A 27,100-nucleotide genomic window follows, 5' to 3' on the forward strand; every position below is an offset into this window, starting at 1 on the left:
ACTGCGTGCTCATAGGAATATTGTCAATGGTTTCCCCAATATTCTTCAAGTTTGTGATGCATCAGTAATAATATAAAGTAGTAGTGCCTCAATCAGACGTTTGTGACTGGTCTACCCATTAGGTAGATTATCATTGTGTCACCTCAGTCAGATGTTTGTAAATGGTCTACCCAAGATAGATTATCATTGTGACACCTCAGTCAGATGTTTGTGACTGGTCTACCCTAAAAACATGTACCAGACATTTCATTTTAAATAGCCTTCTGCTACCAGCTGACCACAGGAATATATTTCAACATTAGTTTAACAGTTTACAAGTTACTATGATTATTGTTCCCTGCCTTGACATTTTGCTTTGAAATTGCTTCTTGACAAAAGGGCAGAATTGCCTGGAAAATTTAAATTTTAAGCCTGCACTGCAATTATTACTTCCCTGCTTATATAGTAATACACATTCAACAAGAAATCTGTTTGTTTGGACTCTGGAGTGCCATATTGAAACAAACTGCTGTTATAACATATGAGACCTAAAGTTGCACATGTATTTAGTATATATTTTCATAGAATAGATGCTTCCTGTTAGAAATGACACAGCCCTATGACCAGCATGGAAGTAGCCCTACAGAGCCTACGGGAGGTATATAGATGTGTTAGTTGGTCTCCATTACATATCTTGTAGCTTGTAAATTTGATATTTCCCAGAAATCCTATCCCTGTAAAAATTGATGTTATTGCTACATAATTATCTCCCTCTTTTTTTCTTGCCATCTCCAACAACGGTTGATGAGAGAACCTGAAAAAAATACTACTTGAACATATTTACATCGGTCTCCTTGCTGGTTTTTTTTTTTGAGATGTCAGACATGAGAAAAAACAAGCCTCATGGACACCTCCTGGTTTCCAGTGATACTGGACCTAACCCCGCCTAAGTGTGAAAGAATCAGACAACCGTGACTTTCCCACGAATACTCTCCTAACATTTTCGGGATGCACACATTGTATGTAAGGAGGAGTGAGAGTGAAGTGTAGATATCTCACCTACGATCTCACTGGGATAGAACTGACGCTCACCCAGTGATGGCCATCAAACATAAAAAAACACATTAAACTTAATTACGAAATGCCAGGAGTTTTTTCGCTGAATTCCACATCAAGTTATATTTATTGTACAGCATTCTTAACTCAATGTAACAAGTTAATTATTGGTTTTAAATATTTATTTAAACATTCAAAAGGAACTTAATGCTATAAAAGGAAATAAACACTGTCAAACCTATCGCCAATACAAGTTGGAGTGTTAGATCAATTGTCATAGCGCTAGCTGTTAAGTCCCCATAAAAATACCAAAAGCTGTTTTTATTGATCTTTATCACAGATTCACCTTATGAGAGTACTTTCTAAAGGAAATGCTTTACTTAATTTACAATATCTAAAATTACCTTATGTACCCTTCACCTAATCTCGACCTAGTTCACAACAACATAAAACATGCTTCGTAATATTTCAAGATGTCATCATAAATTTCAAAGAGAGTGAGATGAAATCTTGTTTTCAAAGGTTACAATCATGATCAATCATGAGGTGCTCAGACTTGCTTTCTATGCAAGACAAATTGCCAATAAATCAAATACTTGTTGATACCAAAGGTAGAGAACCGTGAATGTGAGTGAGCCCTAACTCATTCACCCCTGAAGACACATGTGAACTCTCCCAATTCAAAGGTAGGAGTAGTTCATTATGGATTATCGGGGGTGAATGAGTCAAGGAAGCTATGTTTTTGATTTAGTCGTTTATAGTACAACATAGCCTGCAGTGTGATATTAAAATACACCTATCTACTCAGAGGCGCCTATATTGATAAAACTCACATAAATGTAGCAGCTTTACAAATTATGACACAATCAAAGTACGAGCAGCAATTTCCGTGACATAAAGTTTATGATATGATTTTATGACCATATGGTGAAAGGATCTCATAATCTGACTGAAGAGATGATAACTCACTAATCAAATGCTTTGATTGGAACAAAAAGATGTGTTCAGTTATTACCAATACTGTTATATTGAGGAGTGACGTATGTTTTTTGCTTTATATTACTTATGATCAAAATTCCCATATATACCTAACAAAAAAGCATCTGCAGTTTAAGAAAAAATTGAATACAGTTTGCAAGGTATATATGGCATAACCAGAACAAGAGGCCCAGAGGTTCTGTATCGTTCACCGGGATGATAAGCAACCTTCTGAAAATATTCTCATACACTATAACACTGTAACTGTTCCCGGTGGCCGATCCAGAGACCTATCTGGGGGGGGTTCCAAATTTCCTGGGGGGGTTTCCATGTGGGGGAAAAATTGAGGAAAATGGTGAAAATACATGATTTATAAAGAAAATGATCAGGGTGGGGGGGGTTCCTGAAGCCCAAAAAAACCCTCAAAAAAAGCTTACCCCAATTGCCCATCTTTTTGCCCCAAATTGAGTACCCTTTGCCCAAGGATGCTCTACACCAAATTTGTTTCAAATCCCTCCATTCATAAAGAAGGGGGATTTTAAACGGTCAATATGTTCTCCTTAATGAGCCCCAAACCCTCTGCCCCAAGGGGAGCTACACCCTTCATTTCTATACAAAATTAAATCCCCTCGCCCAAGAATGTGTCCATTCATATAGAAAGAGATTTTTTTAAGATTTAGCTCAATTTCCCCTCCTCCCCCTCCATTTATACAAAATTGAGTCCCATTTGCCCAAGGATGCTCCACACCTAATTCGTTCCAAATCCCTTAGTTCATACAGAAGAAGAAGGATTTTAAACAGTCATTATGTTCTCCCTAATTTGCCTCACCCCTCTGCCCCCAGCGCAGCCACACCCTTGGTTATATAAAATTGGGTTCCACTTGCTCCCCTACAGCAGGTGAGCTTAAAAACCATTTTTATTTCTTATAATTTCATTTGAAAGACAAACACTAAATTTATGAAAAGCTGATTCCTTTTTGAAAAAAAATCCCCAATACACTTTAATTTCCAAACAATATTAATTAACCACTAAGAAATGAAAATTTCAAAAACTCCTGTCAATCAGTGATTTAGAAATTATGAGAAACTAAAAACTGAGCAATGCTTGTAATTAGCAAAATCAAACTATTAGATAACGATGTCACAGGCCAAACAATAGTAACACATTTTTATGTGTCAAAATGTTCTCTTTATAAAACATAGTTCTAGCATAACCATCTTGTTGTCTTAATCTAATAAGGAAATTGTTAACATTAAATATCTTAACTTTAAAAATGTTTTTTTTTAATTTATCAAATGTGTATGTATTACTACGTATTCTATACATTAAATGGTATAGATGAAAAGGTACAATGTAGGAGGGTCTGGAGTTTGAAATTGAACAAAAATGGTACTCACCCTTCCGGTGGCCTGGCTGTTCCGGCATTGACTTCTACTGAAGTAAAAAAGATAAATTCCACAATAACAATGATCCAAGTCACAAAACATGTCTTAACAAATCGTAATCTTCTCAGGGAAATATTGGGTTTCTGCACCAGGAGATGATGATAAGTCTGTTTCGCCCTCATGACGAATCACTATAAAGACCAAACTATTTTTTTCTCCTATCCTTTATAAAGATTAGCACACAGGGTAATATCAGTCCTGAGGTCACGCCAGACACACCCCTTACATCAGCTGCTACAGTTCAGTCCATGTGTATGTCTGTGGAGAAATACTTCCACAACCCCAGGAACAAGTGTTTTAGAACTCAAGTGGTGCCAGCCCTGTAACAGTTCACACACAGGTTGTCCGTCGGTTTTTATTCACCCCTGGCTTCACATGGATGCCGTTACAATGAGCACTCAAATTCAAATTCACTATTTGATCCTTTTCTCCAAGACTTGTAAAATTTCCTTTGAAAAAAATTGGAAATGTCTTTGATTTCCTGCAAAGCAATTTGTTTTTTGTTTTTTTCCTTACATAAACTGCACGAGTTAAGCTAAAGCTTATCAACTCCACAACCACTACTTTAGAACATCTGTGCCATCATCTGTACAAGTCTCACCACAGCAAATCGTCCTCCTCAAACCCCAAAAAGGTGGGAGTAAATGGTAGTGTAAATGTGAAGCCTGCTTCAATATTTATACAGAATTTAGAGAAAATTTGATTTGCACTGGAAATGTTTGTGCTGTGGTGACAGTGTTAATCCTGTGTACATACAGAATGAGACACAGAGATACTGCTGCCAACAAAGACACTACATATGCTATATAGTACCAGCAGATTGGCTGTCTCAAACCAAATTGTAAAAAAAAACGTTCCCGCAGCTGTCACGCTATGCACCAAGCCTAACTGTATTTGTTTTATCTTAATTGAGAAGTGGTATTTAAATCCCAAACTTGTTTCACCGAGTCCACAAGTAGTGTCTCCCCAAATAACAGAGAGGTCTGCTATCCTATCCCACTCACTAGAACCAACTCTGTATCTCCTGTTCTCAGCCAGTCATTAGTAGCCAGCTAATCTCCCAAAAGTTTCATCAAAAATTTGATATCTGACCTATATCTCAATTTCCCGGGCTGAGTAAATGATGGAGCTACACTTATCCTCAAAGACTCTGAAGAAAAATAAACATCGCCCGTGTCCTCTGTATCTATGCGAACTGCTGAGGCAATACTGATAATATCAGCTCCATCTTTCCAGGGGATTTCAGCGTTCCTTCTGTTAATATCTCCTATGTTTTCACGATCGTGCACAGCAGGGCGTCAAAAAACTACATCCTAGACAAATATCTGTGTATTTCTATTGCAAACTTCGTTCAAAGTGATTCATGCTAAAATACATGTGGGAAATACCAAAAAGGTTATCACTGGTAATCAGTAAATATCTATCCCCTATTCCAAGGGGAAATAACGGCTGATAAACACTGCTCCAATCCTCTCTACTCTATGAATGGAGTTCCTTATTTTCCCACTTATGTGTTTATCAATAGTAAATAAATTATTTTTTATCTGATGTACTGGAGGCAAATGTAACCGTTTTTAACTTAAAGAAAGGCTATTACAAGGAATACTCTGTTGGTGAACAATGCTGCTTAACTGGATTTTTTTTGGGGGGTGGGGGTGCGGGGGTTCAAATCAGTCACTTTTATCACAGCCTTTCTAAGATTGAGTCAAATTTAGAATGTATTCTTGGCACAGACACTATAGTGATGAAGCAACTCCTTATTGATGCAGTACCGAAAATCTCTAATTATGAGCTCCAGTATGAGTTACCGAAAACCTCTAATTATGAGCTACAGTATGAGTTACCGAAAATCTCTAATTATGAGCTCCAGTATGAGTTACCGAAAATCTCTAATTATGAGCTCCAGTATGAGTTACCGTAAATCCCTAGTGATGAGCTCTGGTGTGAGCTACCATAAATCCCTAGTGATGAGCTCCGGTGTGAGTTACCATAAATCCCTAGTGATGAGCCCTAGTGACAAAGCCCAGTTTCTCCCCAGTAATGAGTCCTACCAATGAGGTATGGTAATTTCTTAGAGATAGACAGTATAATCCCGTTATGACAAAGTCTCATATGATGATCTACCGCTGCTCTCTTATAATGAGGAATTACCCTCACACACTAAATGTAGACCTTTGTCACTTTGACCTGTTGAATGTTCCTACAGTCACTGACGGTATGAATCCTTCCACAAGAAGAAGAATACATAAGAATGTAATCAAATCCTTTTATCGTCTAATTTTATGCCACACTGTTTCCAGCACCTATACAGAATCATCTGTTGAGTTGGTAATACACATTATCTGAGGGATAACTCCACCAGTTTGTGTAAATCCTATTACTCTGTACTAATGAGAACCTTTTATCCCACAGCCTTACAGACAAAGTTTACTAGTTCATCACCTTCTGTGGCAATTATCACAAGGAAAAATACAACTATCTCTCCTCATTAAGTCTGCGCGCTACACAAGTCAAAATGGCTTCACTAAATTTGGCAACATGAACATACATGACAGGTTCAGCCCAAATAAATACTGGCTAGGTTTGAGTCATGATGCTATTTATTCACACAACTAATGTCCTTGGGGTATGTTTTTCATTTCAAATCAAACAGTTAATATTTAAATGCCCTTATGTACTAGACTAATGGTCAAGACTGGGCAATGCAGGGGCACAAGGGGATCTGGGGCACTGGTCAAACCATACACACAAGCAACGGTCAGTCATTAGTGTATATCTAGGTAAGTGAAGATATTGTGAGATTTTTATTAAGATATATATATTTCAATAGATCTTGTCTTCAATATTAAACATGGAGTGTGTACGATTTGGCAATGATAAGTCTGACATTTATTGGGTCTGTACTAGAGCCCCAAGCGTGTGGTCTGTTCTGCCATGTAATATGTAGTGTGTTTGCTGTAGTTCTTACTTATTTACAAAGAGTATAACAAATTAAACCTTTACTTCAACATAGGGACTACATTTCTGTTAAACACAGGAACTGCTTTTCTATTAACTTATTCACCCCTGAAATTTCATAATGAACCATTCCAACCTTTAAACTGGAAGGGTTCAAATGTGTCTTCAGGGGTGATTGGGCTAAACTCAGTTTAACCGCTATAGTTGAGGCACCATTCTATAGAAGCTGAGTGGCAAATATCAGGGATTTTTTTTATGCTTCAGGAAAGCCTCAGCCTTGGTATTGTCTTTAATAAGAGGACCAACAGGCCTGTTTGGCTTACCGTTTATGCTGTTGTGACCTTTAAAGTAGGTCAAGGTTAATTTAGCAATGTAGCAAGCAAGTTAACACCCGACATTTAACAGGTACATGGAGCCTTGTTACATCAATGGTATAGATTGGTTCTATTTATAGGAACAGTGCCCATGATTTTGTTACATCAATGGTATAGATTTGTTCTATTTATATGAACAGTGACCATGATTTTGTTAGATCAATGGTATAGATTGGTGCTATTTATAGTAACAGTGACCATGATTTTGTTACATCAATGGGATAGATTGGTGCTATTTATAGGAACAGTGACCATGATTTTTTTACATCAATGGTATAGATTGGTTCTATTTATAGGAACAGTGACCATGATTTTTTTACATCAATGGTATAGATTGGTTCTATTTATAGGAATAGTGACCATGATTTTGTTACATCAATGGGATAGATTGGTGCTATTTATAGGAACAGTGACCATGATTTTTTTACATCAATGGTATAGATTGGTTCTATTTATAGGAACAGGGACCATGATTTTGTTACATCAATGGTATAGATTGGTGCTATTTATAGGAACAATGACCATGATTTTGTTACATCAATGGTATAGATTTGTTCTATTTACAGGAACAGTGATCATGATTTTGTTACATCAATGGTATAGATTGGTTCTATTTATAGGAACAGTGACCATGATTTTGGGTGCACAATGCTGAAAGGTGAAGCTGTTCAAGTTACCTTGCTACTTAATTTCTGTTGAGGTTGCAGGTCTGTAACGATATCACTTCTCGATTAACTCAAAGATATATGAGTAATAGGGTTATTTCTCCTGAATAGTCAACGCAAGTTTGGGGGGGGGGCAATACTGTTGAGTCAGGATTAAAAGTTTGGATTAAAGACAGATAAATGGGTTATGCCAATAAAAAACTTCATCCTGTAGGTATTATCTTGATACCTGTAAGTGTTTACCTGTAAGTGTTTACCTGTCAGTGCAACCTTTGCCCTGGACTGTATAATTATGGGTTATATAGACTTGTAGTGTAACTTATAAGGGCAGGGTGCCTTATACAACTGTAGCATTGGCCATTTTGCTCTGAGTTAATCAGAATTTCCCTTTAGCTCAATTGGTACAGCGATGGACTGGTAATCTGGGGGGTTGCTTGTTCCTGGTAGAAACACCAACTGTTCTCCATCCCATTACCAATGGTTACTACCGCCCTACCTGAACACATTTACAAGGGGGAGTATAGCTAGTGGGGGAGATTTTAATTACATTCAACTTTGTACTAGAGTGAATTTCTCTTTTTATTTAGCTAGATTGGTAGAGCAGCTGACCAGGTTGCTGATTTGATTCCGGACAGAAGCACACTATTCTCTTTCCTGTAACACAACCATACCTCCACAAGTATTACTACAGAAATCACTAATGACTGGTCCCGTGCCACATCTCGATATTGGGAAACTATATGTAAGTGGGATATCAACATATACACACTTGTATGTACCTGTAGCAATGTATAATGCATGTGGCATGTACTTTTTGTGGAAATATGCATATATATATATATAAGTGTGCATTGTAAGTGTGTCTTGTTATTTAGCAGAATGTCACTGTGTGTGATGTTGAAAGTACAAATAGGGGAACAGGGGCAGTAAATTCCTTGGCCAGTTAGGTGTGACTGCATTATACAGAAATTAAACACAACTATGCCCAGAGCTTCTAACACTTGCTTTATCCACTGTGTATAATGGCTAGTCAAATGGCATTCAATATCATCTACATACAGCATTTTAAATACCTAAAATTCTTGTGATATTTGTACTATTTATTTTTTATACAATCCTTTTTACACAGCAATTTGAACCTGATAACAGCCTCATAAACATAGGGAAAAAAATATTTCTTGTTATCTTTAAAATTCTTTCCAATAAGAATTTGTGAGTTTATACTGGGGTTGATGTCACAGATAACATTATGATTTACATGTTTGCTATATTTACTAATGATTGACATGCTGTATGTGCTGGGAAAGTGACCTGGCCTTGACCTTTCTTAATATACCTGTCCCCAGGTAAAAACCCGGTAGCAGCTACATGTCTAATACATTAGATAAATGACACAACTGTTTATCAGAAATACTTGGATAACATTATAAACATATTTTTTATATGTGGTGCTGTTATTTATAACAAGGGAAAGACATCTCATTCTCTAAAACACTATAAGTACCATATACATCACTCAGGCTGAGAACTTCCAGACAAGGTTTCCAACGATGTCATTCATATTGTAGATGCTCTTAAATACATCTCTCTCTGAGAAGTACGTTTAGACATGGAGTCAGAAATGTCACAGATTTTATTGTAGGGTTGGTATATATACATAAAAGACAAAAGATGAGAGACATCCATGTTTAATTACATATGCTCCTCTATACAGTCCATCCATCTACCTCTGAGAGGTGGCAGCATAATGCATTTATTATTTTTCAGATTCAGAAGATAATTTTAGATATGATTCATCAGTGACACATCCAGACTCTGATATGGTAGGCTATCATCACTCAAACTAGATTTAAACAAAAAAAGGGAAACAAAAAGCTAGATCAACCTCTGTATAGGTAAATACGTACAATAAGGCTTCTACAGATACAAAAAGCTAGATCAATCTCTGTATAGGTAAATACGTACAATAAGGCTTCTACAGATACAAAAAGCTAGATCAATCTCTGTATAGGTAAATACGTACAATAAGGCTTCTACAGATACAAAAAGCTAGATCAATCTCTGTATAGGTAAATACGTACAATAAGGCTTCTACAGATACAAAAAGCTAGATCAATCTCTGTATAGGTAAATACGTACAATAAGGCTTCTACAGATACAAAAAGCTAGATCAATCTCTGTATAGGTAAATACGTACAATAAGGCTTCTACAGATACAAAAAGCTAGATCAATCTCTGTATAGGTAAATACGTACAATAAGGCTTCTACAGATTTGTTTTATATCTCTTTTAATTGATACAAAACTTACTAGTATTTACAGGAATAGGCACAACTCTTGCTTCCCGGTGGATTGGGAATGGTCTTCCCTTTGGTGTGTTCACTGCAGTACAATTGTATACTGCTTCCTCGGTGACATTTCCAATCCAGAGCCGAGATGATTCAGTTTCCGTGCCGGACAACTCTACTGAGGCCCGTGCCTTGTAAGTGATTTCCATTCCCATTGGGTATGGCTTGTGTAACTGAAATAACCACAGACAATCAGGTAATGTTAATATTTAAATACAATTTAATTAGGTGCAAAGTTGAATGTACATACCTTTATTTATTATTAAATTGCATTTGGTATTGGGAATAACATTAATATAGGAAAGAGTGTTTAATAAAACCATAATGATTTTCTATAATTATAAAACACAGAAGTTGAAATTGTGAATAAACTGAACTGAGAAATTGAATACTACAGATAATTAGGACTGTAAAGACTTTAAAAACAGAAATTTCCTGAAATCATTGATTTTCCTTAAAAAGTCCTAAAATTTCTGCTGCTGTGATTATGCAATCTCAAAAAGATAGTCCTAGTGCACCTAATCCACAGCTGTATAAATCAAAGGAGAAGGTGTTGTTTACATCAGACACATCAGATAGCACCTATTTATCCACTAATCAAAGGCTGAGGCAAGCTTTATGACAAGGGAGATAACTCTTATTCAATGTGGGTGGTTCAGCTCCTAAATAAGATCAACACATTTGTCAGGAACCAGCAAAAACGTTCAAATATTCAACCTGTTTTTTTTTATAATTAGGATCACAATATCTTTAATAAATAAAATATAAGTCATTCTAGTAAGAAATTGTTACCCAGATGCCATTTTTGAACCACTTGATAGTTGGTTTAGGTACACCAGTCACACTACATGTCAGCTCCACAGCCACTCCATACTTGACATGCCGGTCATGGGGACCCTTTTCTAGGAATCGTGCAGGAACTGTAAGTACAGCATTACAGGTGTGGTCAGAGCTCATCAACAGGTAAATTTACAGGTGTCAACATCATATATAACAGATTAGTACATTTTATATTAAAGTAGCTGCAGATGTATCGTAACAAATAAGCATTGTTCTCCAGATTGAAAAATTAGTTCTGTAAGTTATTAATCAATTGCTCACATATGTAGCTAATGTGCAGGGTAGTTCACTGGACCACGTCTGTAAGAAAGTCAAGGCACCCTCTAGTTATACAATTTCCTGGGCACACACTGAATATTTATCATATAAAAAAACTGGGATAATCCTATCCATGTTCAAACTTGTTTACTTGGTATGGATTGTGGTACTGTAATGACACATGCGTATCAGTCATGTTTAACAGGAAAGTCAGCCTTGGATATTGACACACATGTGTACCTGTCTTGTTTACAGGTAGATTGTTGTATGTACATCTGACACACATGTGTACCTGTCATATTTACAGGTATATTGTTGTATGTACATCTGACACACATGTGTACCTGTCATGTTTACAGGTAGATTGTTGTATGTACATTTGACACACATGTGTACCTGTCATGTCTACAGGTAGATTGTTGTATGTACATTTGACACACATGTGTACCTGTCATGTTTACAGGTATATTATTGTTTGTACAACATTTGACACACATGTGTATCTGTCATGTTTACAGGTAGATTGTTGTATGTACATCTGACACACATGTGTACCTGTCATGTTTACAGGTATATTACTATTTGTACAACATTTGACACGCATGTGTACCTGTCATGTTTACAGGTAGATTGTTGTATGTACATCTGACACACATGTGTACCTGTCATGTTTACAGGTATATTATTATTTGTACAACATTTGACACACATGTGTATCTGTCATGTTTACAGGTAGATTGTTGTATGTACATCTGACACACATGTGTACCTGTCATGTTTACAGGTAGATTACTGTATGTACATCTGACACACATGTGTACCTGTCATGTTTACAGGTAGATTGTTGTATGTACATCTGACACACATGTGTACCTGTCATGTTTACAGGTAGATTACTGTATGTACATCTGACACACATGTGTACCTGTCATGTTTACAGGTAGATTGTTGTATGTACATCTGACACACATGTGTACCTGTCATGTTTACAGGTAGATTACTGTATGTACATCTGACACACATGTGTACCTGTCATGTTTACAGGTAGATTGTTGTATGTACATCTGACACACATGTGTACCTGTCATGTTTACAGGTAGATTACTGTATGTACATCTGACACACATGTGTACCTGTCATGTTTACAGGTAGATTGTTGTATGTACATCTGACACACATGTGTACCTGTCATGTTTACAGGTAGATTACTGTATGTACATCTGACACACATGTGTACCTGTCATGTTTACAGGTAGATTGTTGTATGTACATCTGACACACATGTGTACCTGTCATGTTTACAGGTAGATTACTGTTTGTACAACATTTGACACACATGTGTACCTGTCATGTCTACAGGTAGATTGTTGTATGTACATCTGACACACATGTGTACCTGTCATATTTACAGGTAGATTACTGTTTGTACAACATTTGACACACATGTGTACCTGTCATGTCTACAGGTAGATTGTTGTATGTACATCTGACACACATGTGTACCTGTCATATTTACAGGTAGATTATTGTTTGTACAACATTTGACACACATGTGTACCTGTCATGTTAACAGGTAGATTGTTGTATGTACATCTGACACACATGTGTACCTGTCATATTTACAGGTAGAATACTGTTTGTACAACATTTGACACACATGTGTACCTGTCATGTTAACAGGTAGATTGTTGTATGTACATCTGACACACATGTGTACCTGTCATGTTTACAGGTAGATTACTGTATGTACATCTAACACACATGTGTACCTGTCATATTTACGGGTAGAATACTGTTTGTACAACATTTGACACACATGTGTACCTGTCATGTTTACAGGTAGATTGTTGTATGTACATCTGACACACATGTGTACCTGTCATGTTTACATGTATATTACTATTTGTACAACATTTGACACACATGTGTACCTGTCATGTCTACAGGTAGATTGCAGGGTTTTATCGGTTACAAATCTATAGTTTATCATTTTGAGTTTCCCTAAAAGATTAATAAGTCAGCATGAACAGTCTCTGATACACAGTCTCAGATACACAGTTGTGCACTTAAACCAGCCGACACCTGTTTCCTTCATACACCTGTTAATCTTGAGGTACAAGCAATTAAGACCACCCTTACTCACAACTAGTCTGAGGGCAATTTTGATGGTTAAAAACATTACACCTGGTAGGCCAACTATATTTATCAGTGCAGACAAGATCAACCTGCCTAACCTGACAAGGTAAGACCAAATGTTTGGTCAGTATATACAGTATAAACCTGTCCAATCTGACAAGGTAAGACCAAATGTTTGGTCAGTATAGACAGTATAAACCTGTCCAATCTGACAAGGTAACACCAAATGTTTCGTCAATATGTGGACAGTAAAAGTCTGTCAAACCTGACAAGGTAAGTCCAAATGTTTGGTCAGTGTAGACAGTATAAACCTAACCAATCTGACAAGGTAACACCAAATGTTTGGTCATTGTAGACAGTATAAACCTAACCAATCTGACAAAGTAGGACAAAATGTTTGGTCAGTGTAGACAGTATAGATCTGTCCAATCTGACAAATCTTGTCAGATTAGGCCTTATTATACAGTTCGATAATTACCATCTCAAAGAAATTTCAAAATGATTGTTACATTTTATGAGTGATAATTTATGTGTTATACTCAGCACAGTAACTATTTAACATATGAAAACAAGTTGTTTATATGCAACAGTTTAGGAATATGTAATAACAACGACTTGTACATGGTTTTTAGCAGGTGTACCATTAGTAGGTCCGGGAGATAAAGTACCTGGTAGTACATACCAGGATACATCCCCTATATAGAGCTACTCACTAGGCACACTTAGCAGCCTTTTAAATGTACCATTAAACAACTAAATACATCTTAAACATGGAACTGCTCTTTATTTTTAAAAGAAAGACCAGTGTTGTTGTTTATCTCATCTTCAGGTAATTAGATAGTTCAAAGTACTGAACTCTACAACCTTGAGACAAACATCTATTTTCAGCACTTGTTGACACTTTCTTAAATTTGAAAGGACCTTAAGTATTTTAGTGTAATGTTATACTGCATGGTATACGTTACATTGTGTCCAGGAGTGTGAGCTTTACTGTTACAGCATCGATCATATCTAATACCTACTGAATGGGGGACAATTCCATCAGAAACATCCCTAGTGTGCATATGTGTATGTTTTTATGAACAACATTTCAAACAAAAAATCAACAATGGAATTTATACTTTTAAGGTACAATAATGATGTCAATATGAGAGTGAGCTGGACAGTGAGCTCTGGACAGTGAGCTAGACAGTGAGCTCTGGACAGTGACCTAGACAGTGAGCTCTGGACAGTGAGCTGGACAGTTAGCTAGACAGTGAGCTCTGGACAGTGAGCTCTGGACAGTGAGCTCTGGACAGTGAGCTGGACAGTGAGCTAGACAGTGAGCTCTGGACAGTCAGCTGGACAGTGAGCTCTGGACAGTGAGCTGGACAGTGAGCTGGACAGTGAGCTAGACAGTGAGCTCTAGACAGTGAGCTCTGGACAGTGAGCTGGACAGTGAGCTAGACGGTGAGCTCTGGACAGTGAGCTCTGGACAGTGAGCTAGACGGTAAGCTCTGGACAGTGAGGTAGACACTGAGCTAGACACTGAGCTCTTGACAGTGAGCTGGACGGTGAGTTAGACAGTGAGCTCTAGACGGTGAGCTCTGGACAGTGAGCTCTGGACAGTGAGCTAGACACTGAGCTCTGGACAGTGAGCTGGACAGTGAGTTAGACAGTGAGAGCTAGACAGTGAGCTCTGGACAGTGGGCTCTGGACAGTGAGCTCTGGACAGTGAGATAGACGGTAAGCTCTGGACAGTGAGGTAGACACTGAGCTAGACACTGAGCTCTTGACAGTGAGCTGGACGGTGAGTTAGACAGAGAGCGCTAGACGGTGAGCTCTGGACAGTGAGCTGGACATTGAGCTCTTGACAGTGAGCTGGACAGTGAGTGAGACAGAGAGCTCTAGACGGTGAGCTCTGGACAGTGGGCTGGACATTGAGCTCTTGACAGTGAGCTGGACAGTGAGTGAGACAGAGAGCTCTAGACGGTGAGCTCTGGACAGTGGGCTGGACATTGAGCTCTTGACAGTGAGCTGGACAGTGAGATAGACAGTGAGCTCTCGACGGTGAGCTCTGGACAGTGAGCTGGACATTGAGCTCTTGACAGTGAGCTGGACAGTGAGTTTGACAGTGAGCTCTAGACGGTGAGCTCTGGACAGTGGGCTGGACATTGAGCTCTTGACAGTGAGCTGGACAGTGAGTTAGACAGTGAGAGCTAGACAGTGAGCTCTGGACAGTGGGCTCTGGACAGTGAGCTCTGGACAGTGAGCTGGACAGTGAGCTGGACAGTGAGCTAGACGGTGAGCGCTGGACAGTGAGCTCTGGACAGTGAGCTAGACAGTGAGCTCTGGACAGTGAGCTAGACAGTGAGCTCTGGACAGTGAGCTCTGGACAGGGAGCTAGACGGTAAGCTCTGGACAGTGAGGTAGACACTGAGCTAGCCACTGAGCTCTTGACAGTGAGCTGGACGGTGAGTTAGACAGTGAGCTCTAGACGGTGAGCTCTGGACAGTGGGCTGGACATTGAGCTCTTGACAGTGAGCTGGACAGTGAGATAGACAGTGAGCTCTACACGGTGAGCTCTGGACAGTGGGCTCTGGACAGTGAGCTCTTGACAGTGAGCTGGACAGTGAGTTATACAGTGAGCTCTAGACGGTGAGCTCTGGACAGGGGGCTCTGGACAGTGAGCTCTGGACAGTGAGCTGGACAGTGAGCTAGACGGTGAGCGCTGGACAGTGAGCTCTGGACAGTGAGCTGGACAGTGAGCTGGACAGTGAGCTAGACAGTGAGCTCTGGACAGTGAGCTGGACAGTGAGCTGGACAGGGAGCTAGACGGTGAGCTCTGGACAGTGAGGTAGACACTGAGCTAGACACTGAGCTCTTGACAGTGAGCTGGACGGTGAGTTAGACAGAGAGCGCTAGACGGTGAGCTCTGGACAGTGGGCTCTGGACAGTGAGCTCTTGACAGTGAGCTGGACAGTGAGATAGACAGTGAGCTCTACACGGTGAGCTCTGGACAGTGGGCTCTGGACAGTGAGCTCTTGACAGTGAGCTGGACAGTGAGATAGACAGTGAGCTCTACACGGTGAGCTCTGGACAGTGGGCTCTGGACAGTGAGCTCTGGACAGTGAGCTCTGGACAGTGAGATAGACGGTAAGCTCTGGACAGTGAGGTAGACACTGAGCTAGACACTGAGCTCTTGACAGTGAGCTGGACAGTGAGTTAGACAGTGAGCTCTAGATGGTGAGCTCTGGACATTGAGCTAGACGGTGAGCTCTGGACAGTGAGCTAGACACTGAGCTAGACACTGAGCTCTGGACAGTGAGCTAGACACTGAGCTCTGGACAGTCAGCTGGACAGTGAGCTAGACACTGAGCTCTGGACAGTGAGCTGGACACTGAGATCGGCAGTGAGCTGGACACCTCCTGTTTGATCTGCCTACTTGTAATGTTCATCATACCAAATAGGTTTAGTTAAATGTCCATATAGGCACTTAACCAAATATGGACTTAACCCACAAATTTGTTTAATAGGAGCCCCACTGAAGGCGTTATTAGCCACTAAATCGACTCCATCATCGCATGGAAAGATGTTCCGAAACAGTAACATAAAAAATCCATAAAACTCAACGAAAAAAGAAGTGCTAACTACTCCCACCCATGTTGACACATTGTTTCCCATGTCTTTCTTCCCTGTTAAAAATCCCCCACCTATAAAGATCAAACTGGTCATTATATTAAAAATTCAAATATAAAGTGCAGGGTATATAATGGCTAGGAAACAAAGGTGAATGGTTGTAGACCCCTAGGTAAACACAACACTAGCTTTTGTGGACACATGGCTATGTATGGAATGTGACCTTCATCTCCTTAAACAACAAAACTCACTTCAACTCATATAGTGAAATCACAAATTCCATTTAACTATACCTCTTCTTCTTCTTCTATAGAGTAATTAACACCTCCAAAAATAACTCGATGATGTCATTCATCAATTTAGATTCTAAATTCAATGGAAAAGAAAACGCAATATAAGACACGTTTGAGACCGAACATGTCCATGCATGGCGACAGGTTTGACTTTAATTTTTTGATGCATTGTCAAATAACTCCAAATCCATTGCTTATCTGCCTATTTTTTCTGAGATCCATTTTGTGAAAAAAATGATTAACGATATATTGCAGTATTATTAGCCAACATTGTCTCCCTAGAATCAGTGACGATCTTGATAGCATCTTTTATGTCACAGGAATATTAGTTTTGTACATCAATCATAAGCTAATAAAATCTAAATGTCATTCTTTGCAGGTAATTGTCTACTTAAAATCCAACTTTTATGATAGTGTACCCCATGGCGTGAAATATTACAATACATATTATGTATTCATGTTTGCAATATTCAATTCAAATGTAGGAAACCACGTCATACATGTTATCCATTCCCAGTCATTTTACATGGGACTCATCAACTTAATTCATATGCCTTAGATTTCACAGTTGATGCCACTCTCATGCAAATAGGAAAAAACAGGTGAGTGTTCAGAATTTAATCAAGCTTTGAAATGAGTTAAACATTGACCAATGATGAGCCACGTACCATCCACTTTTAGGTAGGCTTTCCGGGATATCATGTGTTGCCCGGTTTCATCAGTGACATTACAGTAGTAAGACCCGCTGTCCTCAACGTGGGTGTCAATATATATCAGGCGGCCATTTTTCTTGATCTTGTAGTTGATGTTGATGTTGTTGCTGTTGTTCCTGGGATGAGGGCGCATGCGCCTGCCGTTATGATGCCACACTGTCTTGATTTCGCCAAACCCCTGTGCGTCGCAGTGCAGTGTGGCACGATGGCGCTCCTCAACAGTGATATTGACTGGGTGGCGTGTGATTTCCAATGCTGGAAAATACAGAATAAAAAGAGGATAGCAAACCTTCACATGAACATGTTATTCAAGACATCTAATCAACTAGCTATAGCATTACTGTTTGGCTGTGTCAAAATGACTTTTGCTTAAAATCTTGGAGACAGAAAAAAGATGGAATGCACCAAGAAAATCAAACTTGAATTAAAGGAGATTGAACTATGAAACTGTCCGATCTTAACCCTAACCCTAACTCTAACCTTAACCATTGGTAGTCTGTGATCTGAAAATGAAGATAAAGGAAACTGTTTTTAATTACGAGAGCAGTGATTCTCTCAGCACTTGTTTTACGTTATATTTTATTAAAAAAGTATATGTGTACAATCTCCAGGAATGTGAGAATATGCTGGCTGTCCTCAGATAACCTGATGGTAACCAATAGTCGCCCCATGGGTGTGTGTCAACAAACCCCAATGTTTTAGCTCTAGGTGACAACACTATTGCCCCATTTCATACCTCCCCGTTGTCATCGTAGGCCATTGTACATCAATACTGGCCTCGTTCTGTCAATTACTGATACCATATACCACACAGGACTACAGGAACTTGGTTTGTACTGGCAGACAGACTCAAACTTTTATAAAGCAGACTTCTGCCCTTAAAAATCACTGTCCTGGGAGACTACATGTATGCATTTGTCACAGAACGTCTTTTAGTGGGGACCACCCGTTATATCATGAGACCACACATGTACATATTACATCTCAATGAATAACTTGTCATTAGAGATGTGCCAAAGAGGCTACCTATTACACCAAGGCGGCTGGGGTTCGATTCCCCAATCGGATGTGAAAAGGTATGGGGTCACCTGCCCGACCACGTGGGTTTTCTCCGGATACTGCGGTTTCCTCCCACAATAAGACCCCCGCGTGCTAACATCTGGGCCAACAAGAGTGATTAGTTTAAGTTGTAAAAACTTGTTTCATAATTGTTGTAAAATAAATAAAGTTTATATTTTATTACAGAAAGGAAAGAAAAGAAGGCATTGGCTTATTACCAGGCATGGGCTTATCATCGGTAAAATATGGTACCTTTTACCAGTGACTAACTTTCAAAAAGAACCATTTTAATTGTGCTTTGATTTGTGAGGAATTCTATTATCATCACATATAACCAAGGTCATTTTCCAGGTACCTCCCAACGGTGTTAAATCAGGAAGTATATAATGTAATTAGTGAAGTGTTCTACTGATAGAGCTAAAGTGAAGCTCCCAGTAACAAGAAACAACTGGGTGGTTCACCAGTGTGCCATAGTAATTATGAGGAACCAATTATACAATCAGAACTTCAAACTTAGTATGTACTTCCAAAATATATCTCTACTTTATAAACAGAATTCTTCAATACTGCACCTCAGCAGAGTTATTACAAACCTACACTATGTACCTCAGCACAGTTATTACAAACCTAAACTATGTACCTCAGCACAATTATCACAAACCTACACTATGTACCTCAGCACAGTTATTACAAACCTACACTATGTACCTCTGTACAATTATCACAAACCTACATTATGTACCTCAGCACAATTATCACAAACCTACACTATGTACCTAAGCACAGTTATCACAAACCTACACTATGTACCTCTGTACATATATGTACCTCAGCACAATTATCACAAACTTACACTATGTGTACTTGATCATAGCAACATTTTATCTGAACAACCGAATTTTTCAACATAGTTTCACAGTTTGAAATCAAAGGTAAATATGAAAGTATGATGATTATCACGGTAATTTTTGGAATGTTACGGCCAATAAACTCCGAAATATTCAAACCACATCAAACACTGACAAAACTGCTTAAATGTAAATACCAGCTGTCTTGTACAGGTGTAATTATACACAATTAAAATGTTACGTTGAAACCTTTCAGAATATAAACAGGAGTATGGTTGTATCCTTCAGGTCGAACATACAATTTAAGAGCTGAATACACAACAAGTTAACACTGTGTTTTAGAACTACAAGAATGCTGAATACAGAACCAGGCTATAAGGTTTTACCCAAAATTACACACAATTTACCATCATCTGTTAAAATACTTAGCTTTTGAAGATGACTTTTCCTTTAAATTGGAGTTAATGTAAGAAGATAGTTAAGCAGGCCAGAATAAATATACATTATTAGTGGTCAAATGTACCTGAAATTGTATTTACCTGTAACGACTTATACTTGGCCAAACCTCAGGTGCTGTATTATGCACCTCATCTTAACCCTTTCACCCCTACGCAACTTTAGTAGACTCTACCATACATTGATCTTGATGAGTCCATTATGGTCTACAGTGGTGAAAGGGTTAAGGATCCTTGTGCCATGGCCACTGCACTACGTTTTTTTCTATACACAGTAACCTCCCCTTAAATTTCATTTGGATATAGCTGTAGTACAGTTTGCCAGGATACTTCCATCAACCAGGTAGCTCAATCGGGATACTCCAATCAACCAGGTAGGTCAATCAGTTAGAGTTGTAATACTGGTATAACAATCAGAAGTCCAGGTTTGAATCCCGGTCAAACCAGGCTGACCCTAACTTTTATACTCTGAACACTGTTACTTGTTACACTTTGTTTAGTTCAGCTTTATTATTTCCAACGTCCTACAACGTATGGATTACCTTTCAGGAAAGATTTATCAAAGCTATAGTCGTGCCAGAAAAAATAGTTTCCAATGTTTAGTTACGTATTTGGCAGTGGATCCTGTCTACAGGTAAATGTTCCTTGGTTGGATTTCACTCTGGGATATTACATCTGATCAAACTGAGCACTATTGATTTCTGTATAATTTATTTGTTCAATTTGAAGTATTGTGTAAGAATTCTGTTTCAGAATAGGTCTCTATCTATTCACAGACAAGTAAATAATGTGTTAGCTATACTGGCTTTGATACTCCCAACGACAGATATTTTCAAACACTAGTCCTCCGATAAACCTTCATAACTTACTCAACCACCTTCACAGATAGACACAATATAAATGATCATATACATGTTACCACAATCCTACTGGAATATATAGATCAGTACATGTGTCACTGTGGTCAATTGTCCTCAGAGTTACACTTTTACTTAAAGTTAATCAATAAACTACAGAGCAATAACATTAATAAACAGATATCCTAGGCAATTTATCAGAAGACAAGACGTAGCGTGCAGCTAGTCTCCCTCATTCATTATCAAGGCATGCTTATGGAGTTATCTGTCCTATCACCAGAAACAACACTGTCAGGCTAGTCATCATATAAGAGCTATTTTTCCAAAAATATATCACCTAACAAAGGATGATACAAGTTATATCTGTCCATTAATAGAAACAGATCACCTAACAAAGGATGATACAAGTTATATCTGCCCATTAATAGAAACAGATCACCAGACAAGAGACCATTGTAGAGTTATCTGCCCATTAATCGAAACGGATCACCAGACAAGAGACCATACTAGAGTTATCTGCCCATTAATCTAAACAGATCACCAGACAAGAGACCATACTAGAGTTGTCTGCCCTTTAATGGAAACAGATCACAAGACAAGAGACCATTGTAGAGTTATCTGCCCATTAATCGAAACAGATCACCAGACAAGAGACCATACTAGAGTTGTCTGCCCATTAATGGAAACAGATCACCAGACAAGAGACCATTGTAGAGTTATCTGCCCATTAATCGAAACAGATCCCCAGACAAGAGACCATACTAGAGTTATCTGCCCATTATTCGAAACAGATCACCAGACAAGATACCGTACTAGAGTTGTCTGCCCATTAATGGAAACAGATCCCCAGACAAGAGACCATACTAGAGTTGTCTGCCCATTACTGGAAACAGATCACCAGACAAGAGACCGTTGTAGAGTTATCTGCCCATTAATCGAAAAAGATCACCAGACAAGAGACCATACTAGAGTTTTCTGCCCATTAATCGAAACAGATCACCAGACAAGATACCATAGTAGAGTTATCTGCCCAATAATTGAAACAGATCACCAGACAAGAGACCATTGTAGAGGTATCTGTCCATTAATAGAAACAGATCACCTAACAAAGGATGATATAAGTTATATCTGCCCATTAATAGAAACAGATCACCAGACAAGAGCCCATACTAGAGTTGTCTGCCCATTAATGGAAACAGATCACCAGACAAGAGCCCATACTAGAGTTATCTGCCCATTAATCGAAACAGATCCCCAGACAAGAGACCATACTAGAGTTATCTGTCCATTAATAGAAACAGATCACCAGACAAGTGACCATTGTAGAGGTATCTGTCCATTGATAGAAACAGATCACCAGACAAGAGACCATTGTAGAATTATCTGCCCATTAATCGAAACGGATCACCAGACAAGAGACCATACTAGAGTTATCTGCCCATTATTCGAAACAGATCACCAGACAAGATACCATAGTAGAGTTATCTGCCCAATAATTGAAACAGATCACCAGACAAGAGACGATTTTAGAGTTATCTGCCCATTAATCGAAAAAGATCACCAGACAAGAGACCATACTAGAGTTGCCTGCCCATTAATGGAAACAGATCACCAGACAAGAGCCCATACTAGAGTTATCTGCCCATTAATCTAAACAGATCACCAGACAAGAGACCATACTAGAGTTTTCTGCCCATTAATCGAAACAGATCACCAAACAAGAGACCATTATAGAGTTATCTGCCCATTAATCGAAACAGATCACCAAACAAGAGACCATTGTGGAGTTATCTGCCCATTAATCGAAACAGATCACCAAACAAGAGACCATTGTAACAGATCACCAGACAAGATACCATAGTAGAGTAATCTGTCCAATAATTGAAACAGATCACCAGACAAGAGACCATTTTAGAGTTATCTGCCCATTAATCGAAACAGATCACCAAACAAGAGACCATTGTAGAGTTATCTGCCCATTAATCGAAACAGATCACCAAACAAGAGACCATTGTAACAGATCACCAGACAAGATACCATAGTAGAGTTATCTGTCCAATAATTGAAACAGATCACCAGACAAGAGACCATACTAGAGTTGTCTGTCCATTAATAGAAACAGATCACCAGACAAGAGACCATTGTAGAGTTATCTGCCCATTAATCGAAACAGATCACCAGACAAGAGACCATACTAGATTTATCTGCCCATTATTAGGGCAGATCACCATACAAAGATCATATTAGAGTTATCTGCCCATTGATTGAAACAGATCACCAGACAAATGTGACCTTACTCGAGTTATTTGTCCTTTAATAGAAATAAATCTGCTGGTATTGGATGACTACTTGTGAAGTGATACCTGTGTGTTTTCATTGTACTGTTACCTACGTACTTCCTTTGAGTAATTGACAGCCAGTTCATTATAAAACACATACAAATCTCGATCTATAACAATGTGACTGTCTGTCATTATCAATAAAGAAGTGTTCATTATAAACCACATACAAATCTCGATCTATAACAATGTGACTGTCTGTTATTATCAATAAAGAAGTGTAAGACATAAAGACAAACTATTAGTGTGTGAAGAGGTATACAAACACCAGGTGGGTTTGTGGAAGCTATATCATGATTTCTATGTCACTGACCGATCAGCATATAACGACCTGTCCATGAATAAGTTTGCTTTAAAATCTAAACACAACACACAAGAAATACATGCAGCTATAAACTACTGTGTAGGTGTGTTAATTGTACAGGTAACTCAGGAAAAGATTCAAAATAGGGAGTAGGCAGATATATTGAAACACATGTTCACAATGGTCATAGTTCATACAAACTGCTACTTTCCAAAACATAACCACCAGACTGATATCATCTTCTCTGATACTAATGGAACAGGTTGCTTTCTTGTTTAAAAAAAAATCACTGATCAACTGATCTCTCAATTAAGTTTAGGAGTCAATAGCTGAAAGGTTTAGGAACAAAAGCTTGTTTCATTCTGTTCAGAATTAAATACAAATTTAAAATAGAACATGTAAAACTATCCCAAGACAAACTAGAGATTTGCATGTTGAACAATAGTGGTTTTGTCTACAGCTATAGTTAGGTAAGTTGTCGTGTAATAATGTACGGCCCGGCATGGTTATATAATTACGTATATAATGCACAATCTGTATGGCATATACAACCAGAATTATTATTAGCATAAAATTGCTTGCCATGCAAATTCAAATGAGACCGAACATATAGATATATTATCTGTCTTCATTTGAGGAAAGCAGGTAAAATCTGCACAGGTATAAACATACCAGTAAATATCCTGTTTTATGTTTAAACATTAAACATCACCTCTAGTGATCGTCAGTGACACGGCCGATAGAACATTTACCTTGTGACAAAAATTGATTGATTAATCTTTAAATTGTGACAGAGACAAAACACTCATTCAGTCATCTGATACATATGGCAAACAGAACAGGATACATTTATATTACCTAGTCCATACGATCAACAGGTAGACGTGATGATATGTTTATAAAACCTAATCAATACGATCAACAGGTAGACGTGATGATACGTTTATAAAACATAGTCTTTACTATCAACAGGTATACATGACGATACATTGATATTACCTAGCCTTACAAACAACAGGTAGACATGACGATACCTTTATATTACCTAGCCTTATAAAACAACAGGTAGACATGACGATACCTTTATATTACCTAGTCTTACAAACAACAGGTATACATGATGATACTTTTATATTACCTAGTCTAACAAACAACAAGTAGACATGATGATACATTTATACTACCTAGTTTTACAAACAACAGGTACATGTAAATACGGGTAATCTGTTAGCTGCACAATTTGCCCTTACTGTCATTTTGCTCAGTTTACACCAGATAAAAGATCCTCATGCTTGTACGATCACAAGGAAATATATGGTTGTGTTTTATTTACGGGGTTGTCATAACCACTTCAGATTTACACCTACATTGACAGATACGGAAATGTCTATACAAACACAGTGTAGACATGATGATAGTCCTGCCAACCATTTAACTCTAACATTTAACTCTCCATAAAGTTCCTCTCAAACACAGACCTTTTTCCTTTTTCTTAAAAGTGGCCACATTGAATATTTACCTCATCATAAAACATATGTATACATTTGATTTTTCTCTTCATTTTTTTTAGTCAGTTGTAAAAGACTTAAGCAGGCTTGTGAAATCATGTTAAACTGTGTACCGACTTATAAATAAATTTTACTTGACTTGACTTGACATAAATCTTTATTATAGTATATAGTCCTGACTGGCTGTTTTAAAGAGGTTATTATTCCAGCATTTTATCAGACATCAATATTTCAAAACCAGCTAGTGACAAACTATTCAATAATGCAAACATAATGAAAATGTCAAGTGGAATATGTTAGTCACCTGTCACTTCTGATGTAAAAATGACCTGGAAAATTGAGACATAGGAATCACATCTCGTGAAATATTTAAACCTGGAGGACAGAGACACAGAAGTCACTTCCAACCATTTATTGGTGGAAATTGGCTGAAAAGTTAACAGTAGATTAAACCCTCCCTACTGTGGCAAATAGACCGGAAATTCCTGGAAAAAAAATCCTATAAAATTCACTATTTTTGTGAATCCATTGAAAATCACAGACTGCAAAAAAAGACTTTTACAAAAAGTTAAATTAAAAATGATCTTCAAGTAAAACTGAAGTACTTCCCTGTACCAATAGATCTCTATATACCAAACAACCCCAAAAAAACTTGCCTTTCACCAATATGGTCACCATTTTATTCTGTAAGATCTTATGTGGACAATTGGTGTAGAGTTAGTTACCGCCTTCACCACATGGCTGAATGGGTGAACAAAGTTTGAAAACTTGTTTCATAAAGTTGTAAAAATAAGCCTTTATGAAGTAAAGACTAATACCTTCACTCAGTCTTGGCATTTTAACCTTCAATGACCTTCATCTTATCAATCTAATGCTTGATATACTGATCAGTGCTCAGTGCAATGTAAAATATGTAAGAAGCGCTCTGAAGGTTTTATGTAATCTTTGTCCTAAACACAAATCCCTGTATAAAAAGTGTCAAAATAGGGATGAACACCTATTTTATTGATTTTTAACAGGTTTGTTCTTCAAATAATTAAAACATGCATAAACACCAACTGTAGGAACATTTGAAAAAGAAGCTAATTCAGCTCAAAGAAAAAATACCTTTAACTCATTCATCCCTGAAATTTCATAATGAACTATTCAAACCTTTGAGTTGGAGGAGTTCAAATGCGTCTTCAGGGGTGAATGAGTTAAAAAGGAAATGTAGATTAAATATTTAGTCTGAATCTCATGGCACAACATTTAGGTGGGAATATTTCTGATTCCTTTAAAAGTTTTAGCATGAACAAGTATGTTACATTTGCTTGGTAGGTTTTTAAACGTTTATAGATGCTGCAGTAGTCGACACACTATGACATACAAACAAGATTCAGTGACCATTAAATTGAATGTGGTCAGTTTACAGAACCTAACATTCTAACACAGGACCTAAGGCTGAGGTGCCAATGTTGAATGGGGAGAGGACAGAGAACCTGCGGTGGTAGAGCGGTATGGAGAAGTGAATGGATCTGACTCCCTGGTGGTGATCGAGGAATAACACCACCCCACACAACCAACTCAATTCTGCATCCAGAATATAAACACCACCTAATCCCAGCTAGAAGTTTCTATCTATCTATTTTTCATGTACATTTGCATTGCAATATGAGGGGAAAATATCATAAAGCTGAAATATGTCAATAAATCCTAAAAGTTATACAAGAGGCCCATGGGCCTTAACGGTCACCTGAGTCCTACAGTATTTATTTTTGTTGTTGAAATATGTACCAATTTGAGTATAAAATAGTTAAGTATAATATTAACTTAACTTTGTCAGGACCATGAGCTGATCATTCCTAGACCGATTTTCAGTGAGATCGGCCTATTAGAACTTGTTTTTAAGTTTGAAATAGGTATTTACAAAATAGCGGCCATGGCAGCCAAATTGTATTTCTGATTGACCTGAAAAATAACAACACTTTGTCAGGACCATGATTCGATCATTCCTACAAAGTTTCAGTTCAATCGGCCAAGTAGAACTTTACTTTAAGTTTGAAATAGTTTTTCAAAATGGCGGCCGTGGC

General features: G+C 38.0%; 1 protein-coding gene across 3 annotated transcripts in view; it reads right to left on the bottom strand.

Annotated features, from left to right (window-relative positions):
• LOC110456250 (muscle, skeletal receptor tyrosine protein kinase-like) overlaps positions 1-27,100 on the bottom strand; it is a 97,916-nt gene that overhangs the window by 40,383 nt on the left and 30,433 nt on the right. The window contains exons 2-5 of one of the 3 annotated variants that reach the window (XM_021506862.1): positions 17,617-17,916; positions 10,596-10,723; positions 9,766-9,976; positions 3,412-3,445 (exon numbers count right to left, since the gene is read on the bottom strand). In XM_021506862.1, the coding sequence (XP_021362537.1) occupies positions 3,412-3,445; positions 9,766-9,976; positions 10,596-10,723; positions 17,617-17,916 (673 nt within the window). Of the gene's footprint in view, positions 1-3,411; positions 3,449-9,765; positions 9,977-10,595; positions 10,724-10,904; positions 11,005-17,616; positions 17,917-27,100 lie in introns of those variants that run through there. The other 2 variants (XM_021506861.1, XM_021506863.1) reach the window with 2 other exon arrangements.

The sequence above is a fragment of the Mizuhopecten yessoensis genome, unplaced genomic scaffold (assembly GCF_002113885.1).
Source record: "Mizuhopecten yessoensis strain PY_sf001 unplaced genomic scaffold, ASM211388v2 scaffold8577, whole genome shotgun sequence".
NCBI lineage: Eukaryota > Metazoa > Mollusca > Bivalvia > Pectinida > Pectinidae > Mizuhopecten > Mizuhopecten yessoensis.